The sequence below is a fragment of the Hippocampus zosterae genome, chromosome 16 (genome assembly GCF_025434085.1).
Source record: "Hippocampus zosterae strain Florida chromosome 16, ASM2543408v3, whole genome shotgun sequence".
NCBI lineage: Eukaryota > Metazoa > Chordata > Actinopteri > Syngnathiformes > Syngnathidae > Hippocampus > Hippocampus zosterae.
This window is the reverse complement of record NC_067466.1, coordinates 16,711,999-16,730,070: the sequence shown is the minus strand read 5'-3', so window position 1 is coordinate 16,730,070 and position 18,072 is coordinate 16,711,999. Positions and strand designations below refer to the sequence as shown.

Here is an 18,072-nt window from a genome sequence, read left to right as displayed (position 1 = left end):
GCAAAAAAGATCAAAGACGATCATATTTGGCGCCCAGGACTGCGCGCGGCAACGGAAAATGTCTTTGGAGGCGAGGCGAGCGCAACCACCGCCTTTGATGTTCTTTTACAACCAATGAATTTGTCCGCGTTTGTTCTTGAGCAAGCGATTGTTTTGCTTTTAAAAGAGAAAATTCAGCAAAAGATCAAAGACAACAACGATGTCGGTTGACTGCAAATGGCAGCAACTCCCCCCAAACAGATCTGTAGTGCCTTTGACGTCCTTTCTATTTTTTGCAAGCCATTCTTTGCTGAAGGACACTCCTAATAATCATCAAGGCCAAATTCAGCAAAAAACAAACATCAAAGACAAAGATAAGATGTAGGCCCGGATGCGTTTTGAGACGTTGCCCAGGCCCGTCTTGCCTTTGACGTCCTCTCGGCAAGAGTGAATTTTTCACCCAGCGTCGGCTCGACTATTAATCGTGCCAAAAATTTGCCAAAACATCAAAGACAACAAGTACATCGAATGACTAATTCTCTCACAGCTGCTGAGAAAGCGGTTTGAGATTTTGCTGGCGCACTTCATCTTGTTCAAGGAAAAGCCGTCCCCATTTAGGTCTGTCCGTTACGCATGTTAAAAACAAAAAACAAAAACAAAACAAAAAACAAGCAATGTAAAGCTTTGGCGCTACACAAAAACATTTTAGTCCGTACGGTATTTCCAAATGGATTTGCGCGCAGAAAAGTATTCATTGCCAGCGGGAACGTCTGCCATCATGAAAAAGCTTGACGAGAACACGGCGGTATCGTCATCGCCGGGCTGCGCAACAAATAATAACAGCGACGAGTGTCGTTCTCGTCAGCTTGTCTCTGCAAATGTTGGCCGTCAAAAGCAGGTGTCGCCGGCACCGTGGCGCCTTGTCGTGGAAATAATGCATGAGGCGAGTTCTCTCCCAGAAGCCGCTGACATAATTAGCGCTCCCTGACAAGCGCTCGCGTCGGGAGCCTTCGCCGCGTTGTCACTCGCGCAACTCAACTCCGGAATCGAGAGAGTGACGAAGAAAAACAGCAAAAAAACAAAACAAAACAAAACACCTGGGCGCCGCGTGCGTTGAAAGGTTACATACAGAGTGATTTAACATACACAATAAAGATTAAGGGCGGCCCGGTAGTCCAGTGGTTAGCACGTCGGCTTCACGGTGCAGAGGTACCGGGTTCGATTCCAGCTCCGGCCTCCCTGTGTGGAGTTTGCATGTTCTCCCCGGGCCTGCGTGGGTTTTCTCCGGGTGCTCCGGTTTCCTCCCACATTCCAAAAACATGCGTGGCAGGCTGATTGAACACTCTAAATTGTCCCTAGGTGTGAGTGTGAGTGCGAATGGTTGTTCGTTTCTGTGTGCCCTGCGATTGGCTGGCAACCGATTCAGGGTGTCCCCCGCCTACTGCCCGAAGACAGCTGGGATAGGCTCCAGCACCCCCCGCGACCCTAGTGAGGATCAAGCGGTACGGAAGATGAATGAATAAAGATTAAGACAAATCCGTAATAAAGGCGGTAGAAAGCACCAAGCAGTAAAATCAAGAACAAAAGAGCGTAACAAAGCTTTGTAAGGTTGCATTTTTTGGGGAAACAATTTCTTATTTTCGTAAAATGAAGACTCTGTTGCCGTGAGGCGACTTTGAGTAGTCCATTTGGAGGACGACGTCGTAATATTACCGGAAAAATATTCTTTTCTACACGCGATATGGACTCACCCTTGCTTGAGCGCTTTGTTCTTGTTCACGTCGATGGTGGTGATGGAATGCTTGGCGCCGGACAGAACCTCCCAGTCCACCTTCCACTGGGCGTTCTTGGATGTGGTCTGGATCAGGTTCACTCCTTTTTTAGCTTTCACCCTGCGGGGGTACAGAGGCGGAAAGAAAAGAAAAATTCATCTCTCTATTATTATTATTTTATTCCAGGAAATGATTTATGTGTTGGGCCGGAGGTCGGCGCACGGTCCCTCGCGCAGCCGCCTGCCCCCGCACCTCGGCCAAAGCGACCGGGCGGCCGGATCGATAAGTCAGATGAATGAAGACGGCTGCGGGGGACAAACACGAGCGTAAAAGCCCGCCATCGCTCTCGGGGTCAGAGTGCGTCGTCGCCGCCGCCGCCTTTGTGCGTTAGCAAGCGTCGCGGGAGATAACCGCAGATCAACATTTCAATCTCGCAGCGACTTAAACTCTATCGTAATCCTCATTTGTATCTCGTTGGCCGCAGGCGTCTGTGACAGGTTGCGGCGATTAGAACATTGTTTCTTGTTATTGCAGCGCTCATTAGAGACGCCGCACGCCAATTAGGTGAAACGGAAATGCGGAAGGCTTCGCAAATCGCGTCGCGTTTGATGTCGTCTTAGAAAAACAACAAAAGCGAAGTGAGGGAAGAGAGGCCAAACAAGGCGACCCACTTGCTGCTCCATTCGTCACGGCAAACGCGTTGGCTAGCAGACGCTAATTAGCCTCCATGGCGGCGACACCTTCCACTTCGACGACGACCTAGCAACCCCGTTGGCTCGCCGCCACTTTTCTTCACCCTGTCACGAGCGCAGCTTATTCACCACCTCGTATATTTTGGATTTATTATTTTTTATTTTTTTAAAATTCATTTTTAACGAATGAAACGACGGGACCTGCTTCATCGAGAGTCAACCGGCGCGGCCGCTCCGCAGCGTTGTGCAATCACGTCCGGCTACCGGGTCGTTCTAGCAAACTCCAAAGGATTCTCACTCGGTCATTCCCCCCCCCCCCCCAAGGCCGTCGTCTCCGGTTAACTCCGGCATGCGGTCGCAGGCAATCGCGGTGTCGTGCACTTGCCGCCAAAGGAGTGCGGTACTTAAAATTCCAAGCACTTTATCCACACGCTGAGCACAGCCATTAAATGGGGAGGGGGGGGTGAGGGGGGGGGGCTTCTCCAAGAAGTCAAGCACCTTCGGGACGCCCGCCGATCGTTCTCCCGGCCGCAATAATCACTCACACAAGTTCTACCTCAAGACGCGGGAAATAAAAGTTTCCTTCCAAGAGGCCCGTTGGGGGGTCGTCGGAGGGAGGCGATCATGAGTGCAGACAATTCCCTGCAGGTAAAAAGTGCACTTTTTAGGGGGGGGGGGGGGGATACTTTCACCAAGTATGTAATTTACTCCATGACACTTGTCAAACGGAGTCGGATGAATTCCATCACAGAGGGGAAGGCCCAGTAGTTCTGGAACTGTGATTTTGTTCTTATGGTTGTTGTTTTTTGTTGGGGACGGGGGTGGGGGGGACGTTTTAAGGTAAAAAAACAACAGGAACAATCTTCCACAATGAAGGCTGAATTTTTCAAAGAGCAACCTCGCATTTTTTTCCGAATAGTATTGGATTTTTTTTGTCACGCACATTTAAAAAAAAAAAAAACAACAACAACTCTTGTATTATTCGAAGAAAGAAAATCATTCCATGCCAAGATAGACGCAAAATGTGTCGAAATACCGATTTGAAATAAAACCCATATTGGAGTTTTTGTCATTTGATAAAAATCATGTTCTTCTTTTTGAGAAGCACAAAAAGAGTATGACACTTATTAAAAAATTGATCAAAAAAACAAAAAGCTTAAAAAACTTGAGAAAAAGTGAAATTCACTTCAATAATAATAATCATATCCGGCTGATCTGAAAGATGAGATGATAACATTATTAAAAAAAAAACCTAGTACTTGATTTTGAAAAACAACATCAGATAAAGTTGGATTCTTTTGATGGGGGGCGGGATACGGTTCGACACAGTCGGCATCCCGCCCGTTACGTTTCTGATCCCACCTCCGACGGTGACAAATTATTACGAGCACACCGCATCTATTTTCTCTTTTTGTTTTGTTTTTGTGTTTTTTGTTCATTTGCTTTTCTTTTTTTTTTTTACGCAAAAGAAGCTTTCTCCCTGCGGGGAAGATGTTCCTGCTGTGCTGAAGTGACGGCAAATCGAGTGTCGCGGGAGGAAGACGAAATGTCGCCAATTCATCTTGGAGGCCGCCGGTGGAAATTGCGGTTAACAATAGTCGCCGCCCCTTCGGGAATACGCGGGGGGGGGGGAGTAATTACGCCGCAGTCGTTAGCAAAGGTCGTAGTCGATGAGCCGGGATGCTTTTTCATGAGTGTGATGAGGAGGAGGATGAAGGGGGTGATGATGATGATGATGATGAAGAGTACACCTGCCTGCCCCTATAATTTCTTTAGACGACGGTCAGATTTCTTTAAGAACAAAAGAACAATTATCCTAAGAGAATCATTTATTTTAATTCTAAAAAATTACAGCAGTAAAGTCATATTTGGGAGAAAAAAGTTGTCCGTTTCCAAGAAAAAAAAAAAAGAAAATTTGAAAGTGCCGCTTGCTTTCGTTGGGCAGGCGTCGACTCTCGGCAGCATTTTGACTGTGGTTGACGTGAGCGCGGCGGTCGTAATGATCCACCGCGGCGTAAAGCAATCAGCGTTTATTTGTCAAAACACATAAAAGCGCTCGGTCCCGAGCGGCCCGTTTCAAAAGTAAAACAAATGACATGTCGCCGCGCGCGGAGAAGCTCGCAGACAAATAAGAACGTGCACTTAGTTTGAATTATAAATAACCCGCCGCGATGAAATTTGTCGTGCTGGCAGTGGCGCAAAGTGTCCCGCCAAGGGAACTAATGGAGCTTCTTCTTCGGGCGGGCGGGATGCGGAGACGAGGGGGTGGGGGGAGTGGACAACTTTAGTGTCCAGTTTTAGCCCTTGTTTTGCCAAGTTGCGCTAATGCAAAGAGTGCTTCTTGGCCATTTAAGTGCTGACATCTTGCTTGTTTGTTTACTTTCGCGTCGACGTCCATCAGGGACGGCCCGCACTTGCAAAAGTTTGGCATACGGTGGCCTGGTCGCACACCGCAGGCCACTTTTTCGCTCTAAAAATAAAACATTCTCTTAAGATTGAGATTTGTACATCTAAAAATGTATTTGTGTGCGTGCGCGCATGTATATGTACAGTATATATGCGCATGCACACACACGTGTTTGATATCACTTTTTGTAAGACCGATACGGGTACTTGCATTCACTCGAGTACTCACCGATACCAAGTACAGATACCTGTAGTAGTTTTGACAACATTACAAGACCTCTCTTTCCGACGCACACATTGAGTGGCCAAACTGCGGCAGCATAGCGCCACCTGCCGCCCACAAAGACTTACTGATGTCACATTTATTGATGTCTTTATTTTTTTTGCATCAAGTATCGATGGCCGGGATCGGCATATCTTAAAATAAGGCTGCTGTCGGCCCGATAGCGATAGCGGCAAACGCTTCTCGCTCATCGCTACATTTAAGTATTCCTTGTCAAGAAAAAGGTTTTCAATCCGACAAGAATAAAGAATTTTCCTAGAATTGTTGTTCTCTCCCACGAAAGTGGCCTTGTTTATTCGCCCTATGCTGAGCAAGTGCCTTGAAACAGCCCGCGAAGGCAGTTTGTGTGCGTCAGCCTGACGAGTGTAAATGAAACAAACGAGACTTAAGCCATGTGTTAGGGATTTGGCTATAGTTAGCCTAGCATTTAGCTCAAACTCGCACGGAAAGCCGGCGAATCTCGCCGGCAATTAAATAAGCCGCTCGGCAGGATTAGCGCACCTTCAGCGCAGTCATCCCGTTGCATCATGGAGATTTTAATTGTTTCCTACGATTAGCAACACCCCGCCCTTGGACCGAGTCGTGCGTTCCGTGCGCAAGGCTGGCTCACAGAAGGCAATTACGGTGCAGAGCGGTAAGACTCTCCGGGGCGAGCCACAATCACAGAAGTCGCAGGCGTCCAATTTATTTGATGAGGCCGGTCGGGCTCAGACGTGCAGAAAGGGAGGTGGGGGAGGGGGGGGGACAAGCGGGCTCACTGCAGCCTTGACGCGGACTTCTGTTGTAATAACACGAATAATCCGCGCAGGGTCCAGCGGACAGCGGTCGGCTTTCAATCCGGCGCACTGACTCACGCTTCACAGCTACGTTGACGTTACAATTGGGGCGCTCGCCCGAGTGTGACCTGACGGCAATCGTTACGCCGCCATGGAAGCGGACTACACTTGGAAATACGGATTGTGGAATACACTCAAAGGTGCACCTTGGGAAAGAAAAAAAAAATAAATACAAATTCTCTCAGTTAAATACTAAAAGCAGTCAGATGTTTTGCCTGTAATTCAAATCTTTATTGTTGGAAACGGGAGCCAATGTAGGTACTCAAATAGAAAACTCTAATTAAATAAAAATAATAAAAGCTATGACTTTTTCTCAAATATGTTTTACATTTAAAATATTCAATCCCTTTTGAATCTCAACGTATTTAAATGGTAATTCCAAAAGACTGAGCAATTAACTTGACAGATGGAACCAAGCACAAATCGGCAATGTCCAAAAGTGAGCATGAGCAGATCTATTTGCATCCTGCGTGTAATCCTGCTGACTCACAAACAGCTACGAAAATTTCCTTCGCGGAGCTTGACGGCCACGAGAGAGATCAAAGAAGCGCAGATGAAATTCAAAAGACGTGGGTGGGGCATTGATTCCTGATGTACTCCGCTACTTGACGCGGGCTCTTTTCCCAGAGGACCTTCTCTTTCAGAGTGGAGCGCACCGACAAAAAGTTGCTCTCTCTGGGGATGCTCGAAACAAGGAGTGCAAGAAAAGTCATGCCGCACACACGCACGCACATGAAAAGTGAATATGATAAATCACAAAGCAATGGCCCACAGCTCCGCACCACGTAAGGTTAATGATCGCGCAGCCAAGGGCGTCGAACTTGAGCTCACATACTTGAAACTATTTTTATTTTTTTTGTTTAGATCTCATTATCTGTTTTTTAGACCTCATTTTGTTGTAATGTGTTGTGTGTGTGTGACTACTTGCGAACTTCAGCTCTATTTATAAAGGAGTGGCCGGCTAGCGCAAGAAGCTAACGTGGAAGTCGTTTCCAATGCCTTTATTTTTGTCTGAAATCTAATGAACAAAGAGCTGTCTCTCCAAAAAAAAAAAAAAAGTCAAACAAACCACACCATTAACGTGTCAACACATGTTCTTCTGTGACATTCCTGGGATGCAAACAAAGGAAGTGAGAGAAAATAAAGCAGCCGCTGAATAAATGCGGAGAACCTCGACGGAAAATTCGCCGTCTATATTCCCCGCCCGTGTCCTTTTATGAGCCGCCAACTCCGCTTACCGAAAACAACTCTAGGAGAGAATTGGCTAAGCGTGCAAAGTGGCGCAGTTGTATTAAAATGTTACTGGGGGAATGTTTGCCAAAATATAAATAAATAAATGAGCCAGAATAAAAAATAGGCCTTCCTTAGCATCGGTGAAATGATCACTCAAACGGCAATTCCGGGGAAAGGCGAGCATAAGGGAGGATGGCGCTCGATACCACGAACCGTAACAAATGAATCTCTCTCTCTCTCTCTCCCAGAGCTCGGCAGCCAGCAGTTACTCTCGAGTCAATTAGGGACATCATCATCATCATCATCATCATCATCACCAACAACAAAAAGCAGTAGACAGCCAAGCTTGTGGGCATGTACATTGTGCAAGACGATGAGATGTGATCTCCAAAATGGGCGTTCAAAAAATTATTAATCGGGAATGACAATATTAAATCACCGAGATGCTAAATTGTGATATCAGGCACCAAATCCATCCGTTCATTATCCCTAAAAAAAAAAAAAAAAAAAGTATTAGGTGTTCCTCAGGCTCTGTTTGAGGTCCCCTCCAATTCTATCGTTCGGTGGGTGATACACCTTGCTGTACATCCCGCCTTCCAGTCTATCTCAAAAGACCAAAAATCCACTTTTTAGCGGCTAAAAATGTTCATTGTACTTCAAAGCTCTTGTCTAGATCCCCTTCATCATCCTCGAAAAGTCAGGACCCAATTCCGTTGTTACATGGATGATATTGGGTACCTCTGAGGACACGCTGGATTTGGATTTTTTTTGCCTTCCCTGTTCGGATTTCTTTTGATTTCTACAGATCTTACTCTCTCCCTCGCTTTGGCTCTTGAGGCTCTTCACTCAAGAGGCAGAACAATCAGGAGGCGGACCACTTGTGCTCCCTGACCACCCATTGCCATAAATTCCACGCCGCAGACCTTGCAATGTTTTTTTTTTTTTTTTTTTGCTTGAGGTACTTTTTTTAACCTTAAACATTTTACCCTTTTTTTTGGTTGTTGATGGTATTATCATACCGGCGATTAATAAGACTCCTCCATCTTCTCTGACTTTTGCATTGCGGTGCCCTTTAACAAAACACGACGGATTAATTTCGGGCAAATACATGGAGCACTTTGGGGGGAGATCAATGAAATATCACATTCGCCCGCCTGCATACAGAATGTGCCGGCTACCGTGAAAAGCCTTTGGAAGAAAGAGGAAGGTGTTTACAACACCGCGGACAAACAACGGACAAACTCTGAATCCATCCGACGGAAAACAGCCGACGTCGACTAAGCTACGTTAGCTTTTAGCAGCTAGCTCGTTGGCTTGACTGGGGCTCGATTTGTTCACAACAGGCCAAACTTTCCCGCTCACCTACAGCCCCATCAGAGGACTCTTAGGCAGGCAATGAAACCGATTTCAAGCAATCGCTTTTCCCAGTCCGGAAGAAAAAAAAAAAAATAACGACCGCTAGCCGAGATGGCCACCGCGCCAACAAAAGATGGCGACATGATTTGTTTGTTTATAGGCCGCACCAACTGGCTTGTGCAACATTAATGCTTGCTACGCTCCCCCGTGAAATGTGAGGCCATCTTCATAAAAGACTTGAAAATGGAACAACAGATGCACGGCAGGCTCAAAGCCTGCCAAAAGGTTCTTGATGTACTCGGAGCGTTAGCGGCATCGGGGCAGATGGCACTCGTCTGCTAATGACTATTTTACTGCGTCTACTTGTCGCCTGTCACAGAAATGCTCGGTCGGGAATGAGCGGATTCCCGCGTTGGACTCGAAACAAACGGCTGGAATCACAGAGCCCGACGGTCTGGACTTTTACAGAAGCGGAGTGTTTGGCAGAAAATAAATATATAAAATAACACGCCAAGAATTTTTGGGGAGTCCATCTGTTTTGATTCGACGTAGCACGCGTTGAGGATGCGGACCGCTACGTTAGCATCTAGCCGCTAGCTAAGCGGCTTTAATAGCGCATGGCCAACTCATTAAAATTGAAGATCCGAGAAACAGGGCCCGGCGTTTTCTGTGACAAGTGTTTGGCGGGAGGTTCACTGAGCAAAGATGTCGACTGCTACTTTAGCGTCCAGCTAACAGAAGCCTACAGAAAGAGGAGACGTGAGAAGACGCTGGGAACCCGTACTAGGTGCTGTTCATCGCACAAACATCTCAGACGCTGGAAAACGGTTGTCGCCTTTCGTGCTGGTGCTTTTCATGCCGATAGAAGAGATGGACAGATAAATTGCTAGCTCAAAATTCCCGACGAGAACGAGCCCAAATAGCGGCGCTTAAAACGTATACTTTACGCAAGCTGCGACCAGACGACACTCAAGGACATGTTTGCTTGTGTTTACTCGCATCTGGCGACAGCAATCGAGCGCAATGGAGTGTTCCCACGGGTTAGCCCGTCTATCATGTCGCTTTGCTGGCTAAGTGAATTACTACAATCGCATTTAGCGGCTGCAGGAGGAGAAAGGGGGGGGGGGTTGCTGGGGTTCCTTTCTCCGGTGGAGGGCGGAGTAGGGATGGAGGAGGTTACAGTGAGAAACGAGCAGACATTTGACGACAGAGACGAGATCGCGATTCGATAAAAGGCGCCAGGAGCGACATTTCACAAATTGAACACTTGTTTTGTAAATTGTACCTTGGAACATGAATGACTCGACACGTGCGCGCTACCCGGCCGCCGCGACCTTTCCCTTCTCACGCGATATTTCCTCCCCGCCCACCGGGTCTGGGAAGTTTGTCCAAAAACGGGCTCCTTGCTCCACTTATGCTCCCCAAATGGGATTCATTCAGTGGTCACCTGGCCACTCAAGGAGTTTTCTACGGTCCCCGTAGTGCGACGGCGCTGCTGGCGTTTTCACGCTAGGGAGGGCTTCCCCCTGGAGAGAACGAGTGCGTGCAAAAAAAAAAAAAATGAGCGGTGATGAGGCATCGCTGTGGTTTCTCGCGCTAAAAGGTTACGGCTGTTTTTAGCGCGCGCACCGCAGACGTTGAATATGCACGTTTCAGACCCGCTGCTTCCATTTTATGAATTCATGAGACCGCTTGATTTGTTGGGCCGTATTTGATTTCATTTATTTATTTCAACGCAGCAATGCATCGCCATCGAGCCTTCCTACACATCCCAAACAATAAACGCTACCCGTACTACTTCATGCGGTTCATCCCAATTTTGCGGATGGCGAAACGGGGGAAAATGTAGTCAAATCGATTCATTGATTAAAAAAAAAAAGAAACGAGCCCTCAGCGCTATTAGCGTACCTCCAAGCGGTGACAAACGCTCACGCCTCTCGCGACGAATTCAATTTGCACTTTGAGCAGGAGACGATAATGACTCTCAACATGCGCACACGTCGCAACTTCCTTCAGCAAATCAGGTGCTAATATTATCAACAAATGCAGACAGACAGCTGGGGAGGCTTGCGCGTGTTGCTTGGTAACACGAGAATTGTCAAATCCAAATGTGGCCTGGAGGGGATTAAAAAAAAAAAAAAAAAAGCAAAAAATCATTTTCGTTCCATGACCAAACTTTTTTTTTTTTGCATATTAACCACAGCGTAAAATTTTGAAAAACATAGGACTGCTTCAATTTTTCTCTATTTTTTTAAAAATATGGCCTTTTTTTAAAAAACTCCCTCAATACCCATTATTAGCATTTCACACTTGAAATTAAAAAAAACAAAAAAAAACAAATACAAATCGAATGTAGCTATAAATAGCCTTTCAACGAAGCAAAATAAATCTGCCGCGGGTAAAAGAAGATTAGGAAATGTAAAATAAACTCCCTCTCCGCCCGAGCAACTGATTTGCATACGGATCATTTTTTACTCCTCCATGATTCGTCTCCATCAAGCCCGTGACACACTTTGATGTGGCAATCTGGATGTCGGCGGATTAAAGGGCGGATGCAAATAGAATTGGGCGCGCACGGGCGGGCGGGCACGTTGCGCCTGTTGAATGACGCGTCTGTTTGCTTCCGAGACGGGAACGCCGCGGCGCTGCCGAGACCGCTTCTTTCCGCGAAGGCCTTTCCGAACGCCATCTCGACCAATCACAAAGGAAATGAGCGAGAGAAATCGTCGCAGTCAAATAGGAAAAACTCCCCGCGCCGCCTCCATCTTGTCTACCCTTCAATAAATCGACAATAGGAGGGCGGCGGAGTCTTGGGGCGGAGAGGGTTAAAAACAAAAAAACAAGGACTTTGTGAACCTGCGCTGTGAAGCATGCCGAGAGACATTGATTTCGCTCCACTTGCTTGCTCCATGCTAGTAATTCAAGCCCACTTCAAAACGCATGCTCGAAATTGAACGTCACCCGCGATGAAAGGGATTTTTTTTTTCCCTGCCGCGCCGTCTCCAAGACGCATCACAATGAGTGCAGGTGCAAAAAAAAAAAAAAAAAAACACAAGTATGAGAAAGTCATGAGTCACTTTCTGCGTACGGCCTTTCGATTGTGATTGCGACCTCAATTTTTTTTTTTCCTATTCCGTTACCCTGGCGTTTGTTCACGACATGCTTCATCAATCGACCGATGGTGACAGTTTTGGGGTTCACATGTCGAATGACTGCGCACAAAATGGCGGCAAGTTTGGCAAAGTTTCTTTGAGACGCGACTATTCAACTCTGTGCAATTCCATTCAATCACATTACGGGAGCCGAACTCTCGTACGATCTAAGAATTTTGGCAGAGTCATTCAACGCCGTCAAATTGTCCAAATTCTTCAATTCACAAAAAAACTTTCTAGCGCTCATCAGAGGTCGACTTCCCTCTCCCCAGCCACTTCTTCCAGCTCCTGGCGGGAAGGCCTTCCCCTGCCAGCCGGGAGAAACGGTCTCTCCGGCGCGTTCCGGGTGGTTTCCGGGTCCTCCTGCCGGCAGGACGTACCCGGAACACCTCACCGGGGAGGCATCAAGATGCCCCAGCCGCCTCAACCGGCTCCTCTCGGCGTGGAGAGAAGCGGCTCGACACCGATTGTTTATTTCGGAAATGAATAGACTCATTCATTCATTCATTCATTCATCTTCCGAGCCGCTTGATCCTCACTAGGGTCGCGGGGGGTGCTGGAGCCTATCCCAGCTGTCTTCGGGCAGTAGGTGGGGGACACCCTGAATTGGTTGCCAGCCAATCACAGGGCACACAGAGACGAACAACCATCCACGCTCACACTCCCACCTAGGGACAATTTAGAGTGTTCAATCAGCCTGCCATGCATGTTTTTGGAATGTGGGAGGAAACCGGAGCACCCGGAGAAAACCCGCGCAGGCCCGGGGAGAACATGCAAACTCCACACAGGGAGGCCGGAGCTGGAATCGAACCCGGTACCTCTGCACTGTGAAGCCGACGTGCTAACCACTGGACTCATCGTTACCTTTTTTTTTTTTTAATGGACGAATCGACTGCCGCGAGCGCACCCAAATTTTTGCCTTCGAGACGCGATTTACGGTGCCGTTGCGGAGTGAGCATCGTAAGCTCTTTACAGGCTCTCCTGACCTCGTCCTCGTTTATGAGTGCTGATAAAAATCAGCTGAACGCGGCGGGGCTCGAAATCTTCTGACAAGGCGGCCCACCGCTGACTTTGACGGTCGTGCGAGCAGATGGAGGGGGTTTGGGGGGGGCGCGACCGTTCGGATAGTTGCAAAGGGGTAAACGTTTCACCTGGGCGAAGAACAAAGTGAAAAATGCACGACTGAGCTTGAAATGAGGAGCGACGCGGTCAAACTCGCAAGCGATATGCGGCGACTCATCAAATTCAGGGAGCGACTTGGCCTGGAGTGACCTGCGAGAAGACTTAAGCTACTTAGTCGCACCTTTGACACCCTTTCATTAAGTCGCCATAAGAACGACCGAGCTGGAAGGTGAGCCAGTGCACCGATGGGAAGAGTCATTTCTTCAGTGCTAAAAACCGTCAGTGAGCCATTTTAAAAAAAAAAAACCCAAAACGAAACAAGAGCCCCGTCAAGACTGCTGGCAGATGGCGCTGACAGAATCCGGGAGCGGGGGCGAAAGCTCAAGTCGAGCCACATGGCGCGACGGCGACGGGAGCGCCGCACGCAACCACTAAAATATGGTTTTAATGACGTGACAGATTGCCGACGGCCTGGCGTCACTTTGGATGGAGCATCCCCCCCCCCCCTCCCCCCGCGAGGGCTTGTCGTCATTCGACATATGCTAGGGGGGGGGGGGATTTCCCGGGGCGGCAGCCACGTCGGAAACTATTTTAAAACAAACAAAAACAATCCCATCCTAATCCAGAAATATTCGTTTCGACAAGTTTGGAAAATTGCTAGCAGTCGGAACGTTTCATGAAGGGGCGGGCGAGTACGATCGCAGCTATCGGTATCGGGCGTCTAGCGGCTTTATTTCGGAGTATGAAGCACTCCTGGAGACCCCCCGATACCAGCTCTGAATACTTGAGGGAGAAAACAAAAATCTGCCTTTGAATAAGTCCTCCTCAGCAGTAGTTGGCGCTATGCTGAGGGAGACGCATCGGCGAATCGTCATCGGCGTCAGATGACTTTGAAATGAGCTAAGGCGCTTTATTTAGGCAAAAGTAGTACTTTGACACCATCTTTATTATTCTCAAGGTGCCGAAAGTTTGGAAAATGCACATTTTGATCGTACTCGGGCTTCCAATGAAAAAAAAAGACCCCACTTTGAGAAAACGGAGGTGGCTTCAACTAATGTTCTCGCAAACAAATCCACTTCTACATAAAACATCTGCTGTTCAGCTCTTATCGGGGGATTTGTGCTACCCCCCCCCCCCCAAAATAAAATTGGCTCCACACGGGCTGCACTAGCGTTCGCCACCATGTTATCACGGCCCCAACGGTGCAAAATGTCAATGAACGCTTTGTTTACGAACGCACATTCCCCCCCATTAACACCCCCCCCCCCACGCAAAAAAAAAAAAAAAAACGAACAAGCCTTGCTGTTGATTTTCATTAATTTGGGCCTTAAGTTTTCCTCTTTAGTTTTTTTATTGTTAGCATAAATCACCATTAATGCCGAGAGTGTCTGCGGGGAGAAACAATACCGTGTGTGAGTGTGGTTTCTTTTTGGGGGGGGGTTGTGGGTTTTTTTTTAATTCCCCCAACCGAGGCTTAATGAGTCAGCCGTGCTTAATAATTATTCAGCAAATCTGCAACTTTTAACAAGTGTGTGCTGGAGATTATGCTAAAATTACAAGGAAAGCGTTAGCGTGCCGTTTCATCATCTCGCCTTAAGACGTAGCTCGCAGCCGGAGAGCAACGCGGCACCCCAGGAACTTTTTTCCGTGTGTGTTCTCTCAAACTGCAGAACACGGGAATTTTTTTTTTTTTTTTTTTTGCCGCAAAAGTGAGGAAAAGTACAATTGTGCTTCCGATTGTTAGCTAGCAAGAAACATGTTGAATGGATATTTTGATGCTACGCATCACAATTGGCAAAAGTTCAGGTTCAATTATTCAAGTTCAATTATTTGACACGTCTTTCTTCCTCCAAGAACACCCCCACCCCCCCCCCACACACACACCTCTTGCACTCATTTACACGAAAGTACTTTAAGCACCATTCCCGTGAGAGGGCGAGCGGAAGCAAACGTGCGTTGCGTGCATGTGTTACGGCACCGCTCCACCTTAGCGGGCCGCGCTATGGTGAACCCGCCCCCCCCCCCTTCTCGGCATGACTCAGCATTATTAGGAAAGCGGGGCGAAGGGGCGGGGAGGGGGACGATTACATGCTCATTAGGCTCCTCGGCGCTAAAACAGAGCAACCTCGCGATGGATCATAAACGCGCGGAATTAGCTTACATAGAGCTCGTCGCACTCGGTTATTCAAATTTCTGTGCGATATCGCGGATTGTCATCTCCTCCGTCCATCGGCAGCTCAACTTGACGCTGCTCACCGAGACATGTTATTGTCATTACGACCGAAAATACAAATACGGATGAAGTGAAATGGCATCCGAACGAGCGACCGTTTGAAGCGGTCTGGCGGGCTGTGATCCTTGCCAGCACGCCCCCTGCAGGACGTGTGGAAAAGATGCCAAAGTAAACCGGGTGCGCCACTTACTTGAGGCTGAACTGTTCCACGGTGGAGTTGGGCATCAAGTACAAGAAGATCCTGAGGGTCTCGCCGGGCTTGAGGGGCTTCTCGGGCAGCCTGAGGAACATGTTCTTGTCCAGCTGCTTGTCCACCAGCAGTTGCTCGCGGCTGGCCTGATACAGGCTGATGCTCCCGATGCGCAGCAGGGGGTGCTGCGACGGGGCCTCCCCCCGGCCGCCCCGCTGGCCCGCCCCCTCGCCGCATCCGCCGTCCGCGTCGGGCTCGCGCAGCGTGTAGTAGAGCTCCGCCCGCAGGGTCTCGCCCGTCGGCCCGCCGTCGCCCTTGCGGCGACCCAGCGGGGCCACGTTGGCGTTGAACCAGGACGGCGGCAGGTCCAGCCGCGCCAAGCACTGCGCCAGGTTGCCTTTCATGCGGCACGACGTCTTCATCTCCCGCACGTCCCGGAAGGCGTGGAGACGGACGCACGGCAGCTTGTCCTGCGCTTTGAAGTCGTCCCAATCGCGGCCGGCGATGTAGAAGAACACCTGCACGGCGGCGTTGTTGGAGAACACCCGCGGCTGCACGATGAAGGCGCGCACTTTCCAGTTGACCGTCAGCTGGCCGGAGATGTCCAGCGGGCTGGCCGGCTGGAGCAGCTCCTTGGACAGCGTCTGGTCACGGACGAAAGGTCCCAAGCTAATGTTGACCGCCGGCAGCTCCTTTGTCTGGAAAACCACAAAGCTCTCCGAGCGCTGCAACGGGTGGCCGCCGCCGCCGCCGGCGGCCGCGCTCGGTCCCGACGCCTGAGCCGCCTTGCGCAAGAAGAAGGCCAGCTGCACGTTGGACATCTTGAAGCTGGCCGGCAGGTAGATGGCGGGCGGCGAGGGACGGGCCGTCACCGGCGAGGAACTGAGGAGGGCATCGGAACCGGTGGGCGAGACTTTGCCTGAGAGGGCTGCCAAGAAAGAAAGGACAGGAGTTCAATGTTGAGCCGAGAGTCAAATAAATCCGGTTTAAAGCTTTTTTTTTTAAATGTAAAATAATCTGGATGAAACCACGCTGAAGAACAAAGCGAGTAGGTCACAATGAGGGTCAACATCAAGGGCAAGCATCCCATTAGCTTAGAATGCCAAGTAAGCAGCCAAACCAGCTCACGCCACCGACGACCACGACCGACAGTATCCGGCTAGTCAACCCGCCTCAAATCTGACAAACGCAACCTGCTGCATCCCGTATTCCGCGTCTGAATTGGAAAAGTAGATCCCTTTAATTCCATCCTGCTTCCTCCGCCAAGCCGAAACGAGTCCGTCTTGACGACTTTCATCAGCGGGAGTCAGCGAATTGTGGGCTCTCGTTTAAAGCAACAAATGGGACAAATGGAGCCACTTTCAAGTTTAAAATAACTGTAATATTAAAAGTGTGAAAAGAAAAATCTAAAAAAAAAAACTCACTAGGATGGTTATATTTGGTGTCAATTCACCTGTTTTTGATGACAACACACTCAGCGGTTCACACTGAGGTGTGGAACCTTTTTTTTTTTTTTTTGCTGGAGATATTTTATATTTTACAGGATATTTTTTCACATTGAGCCATTCAAATCTTCCCCTGTTAAGTGTTGGTTAGCAACGCAGAAGCCAAAGAGGCAAAAATGCAGCAACACCGACACGAGCCAATAACAACAGCCAAATTAGCATCAGCCACTTAGCATCGAGGTGTCAACATACTCATCAACAGGATCCAGAGCTGAGCGCAGAAACGCGACTTGCTGTCCCCGTACTCCAGGTCATGGATGAAAAGTCCCATATTCCAAGTTTTACTTTGAAAAGCACATCCCCCCTTTCTTTCCCCAAGTCGTCCCCCGAGCTGTAACTTGACAACTTTCTTTGTTGTTGAGCCGTTCCAACGTAGCCGGCACCCGCTCTTGCGCTTTCTTAGCTCCCGTTGCTAACAAAATCCAGTCGTCTTCTTCTTCTTCTTCTTCGTCGTCGTCGTCGTCTTCTTCAACCCGCAGCTTTCAATTTCCGCTTTCGGCAGGCGTGTGTGCTCGTGCGCGCTGGCTTCTGGCTCCCACGCCAATCTGATGAGGCTCGGCGGCAGACGCCCGAGTGTAGCGTCCCCCCCCCCCCCTGCTGCTCTGGTGGGCCGTGCCGCAGACAAAGCGTCGGGACGCCGCCCCATCCCAGCCACACCTCGTCTCTTGTTTGCCGGCCACACACACGCACACTTGAGGGGGGCGAGGGGGGGCGCTTGCGTGTGTGTGTCTGCGTGAGCCAGGGGGATGTTCCTCCAGCCTCCGGGCAGGAGTAGTAGAAGAAGAAAGGATTAGGTTGCCATTCTTGATGAATTAGCCAGGCTTCTCTTCCTCTAACCCGTGAGAATTCTATAAGAATAGAGGCACGTCACCCTCCCGAATTGGGGGTGGGCACCCCCACGTGCTTGGAATTCCCAAGAAAGAGACGAAGAATTCCTTGCCGGCGACAAAAGAGGAGGAAGAAACAACATCCTGCTCCATGCAATTGAGCAACGGGTGAGGAAGAGTGACAAGTGATGCTACTTAGCAGATGGGCGCTTTCCTCACAGCTGTCCTCAAACATGCACAGGTTGGCAAGGAACCGACGGGAATGCGACACATTCCAGTCCCATGAGAAAAAAATAAAAAGGCACTTGCATCAACCCCAAGCTCATCCAAATGTGCTTTGACGGTGATTGCTTTGGACACAGAGAATGCAAAAAAAAAGGGCCAAAAGTGCTTAGAATTAAGAGGCAGGGGGCGCTAAAGTCTCAAGACGGGTCAAGGGCTGACTGATATCGATTGGGTTTTTGTTACATGCCGTTCGCCATTCCT

The 18,072-nt window shown here is 48.9% G+C and overlaps 1 protein-coding gene across 1 annotated transcript in view; it reads right to left on the bottom strand.

The window, feature by feature from the left end:
- LOC127587895 (transmembrane protein 132E-like) overlaps positions 1-17,431 on the bottom strand; it is a 33,630-nt gene extending 16,199 nt beyond the window's left edge. Inside the window, 3 exon segments of the mRNA XM_052046367.1 lie at positions 1,731-1,871; positions 15,255-16,182; positions 16,952-17,431. Coding sequence (XP_051902327.1) covers positions 1,731-1,871; positions 15,255-16,182; positions 16,952-17,030 — 1,148 coding nt within the window. The 5' untranslated portion in view covers positions 17,031-17,431.
- Between the last annotated feature and the right edge of the window lie 641 nt (positions 17,432-18,072).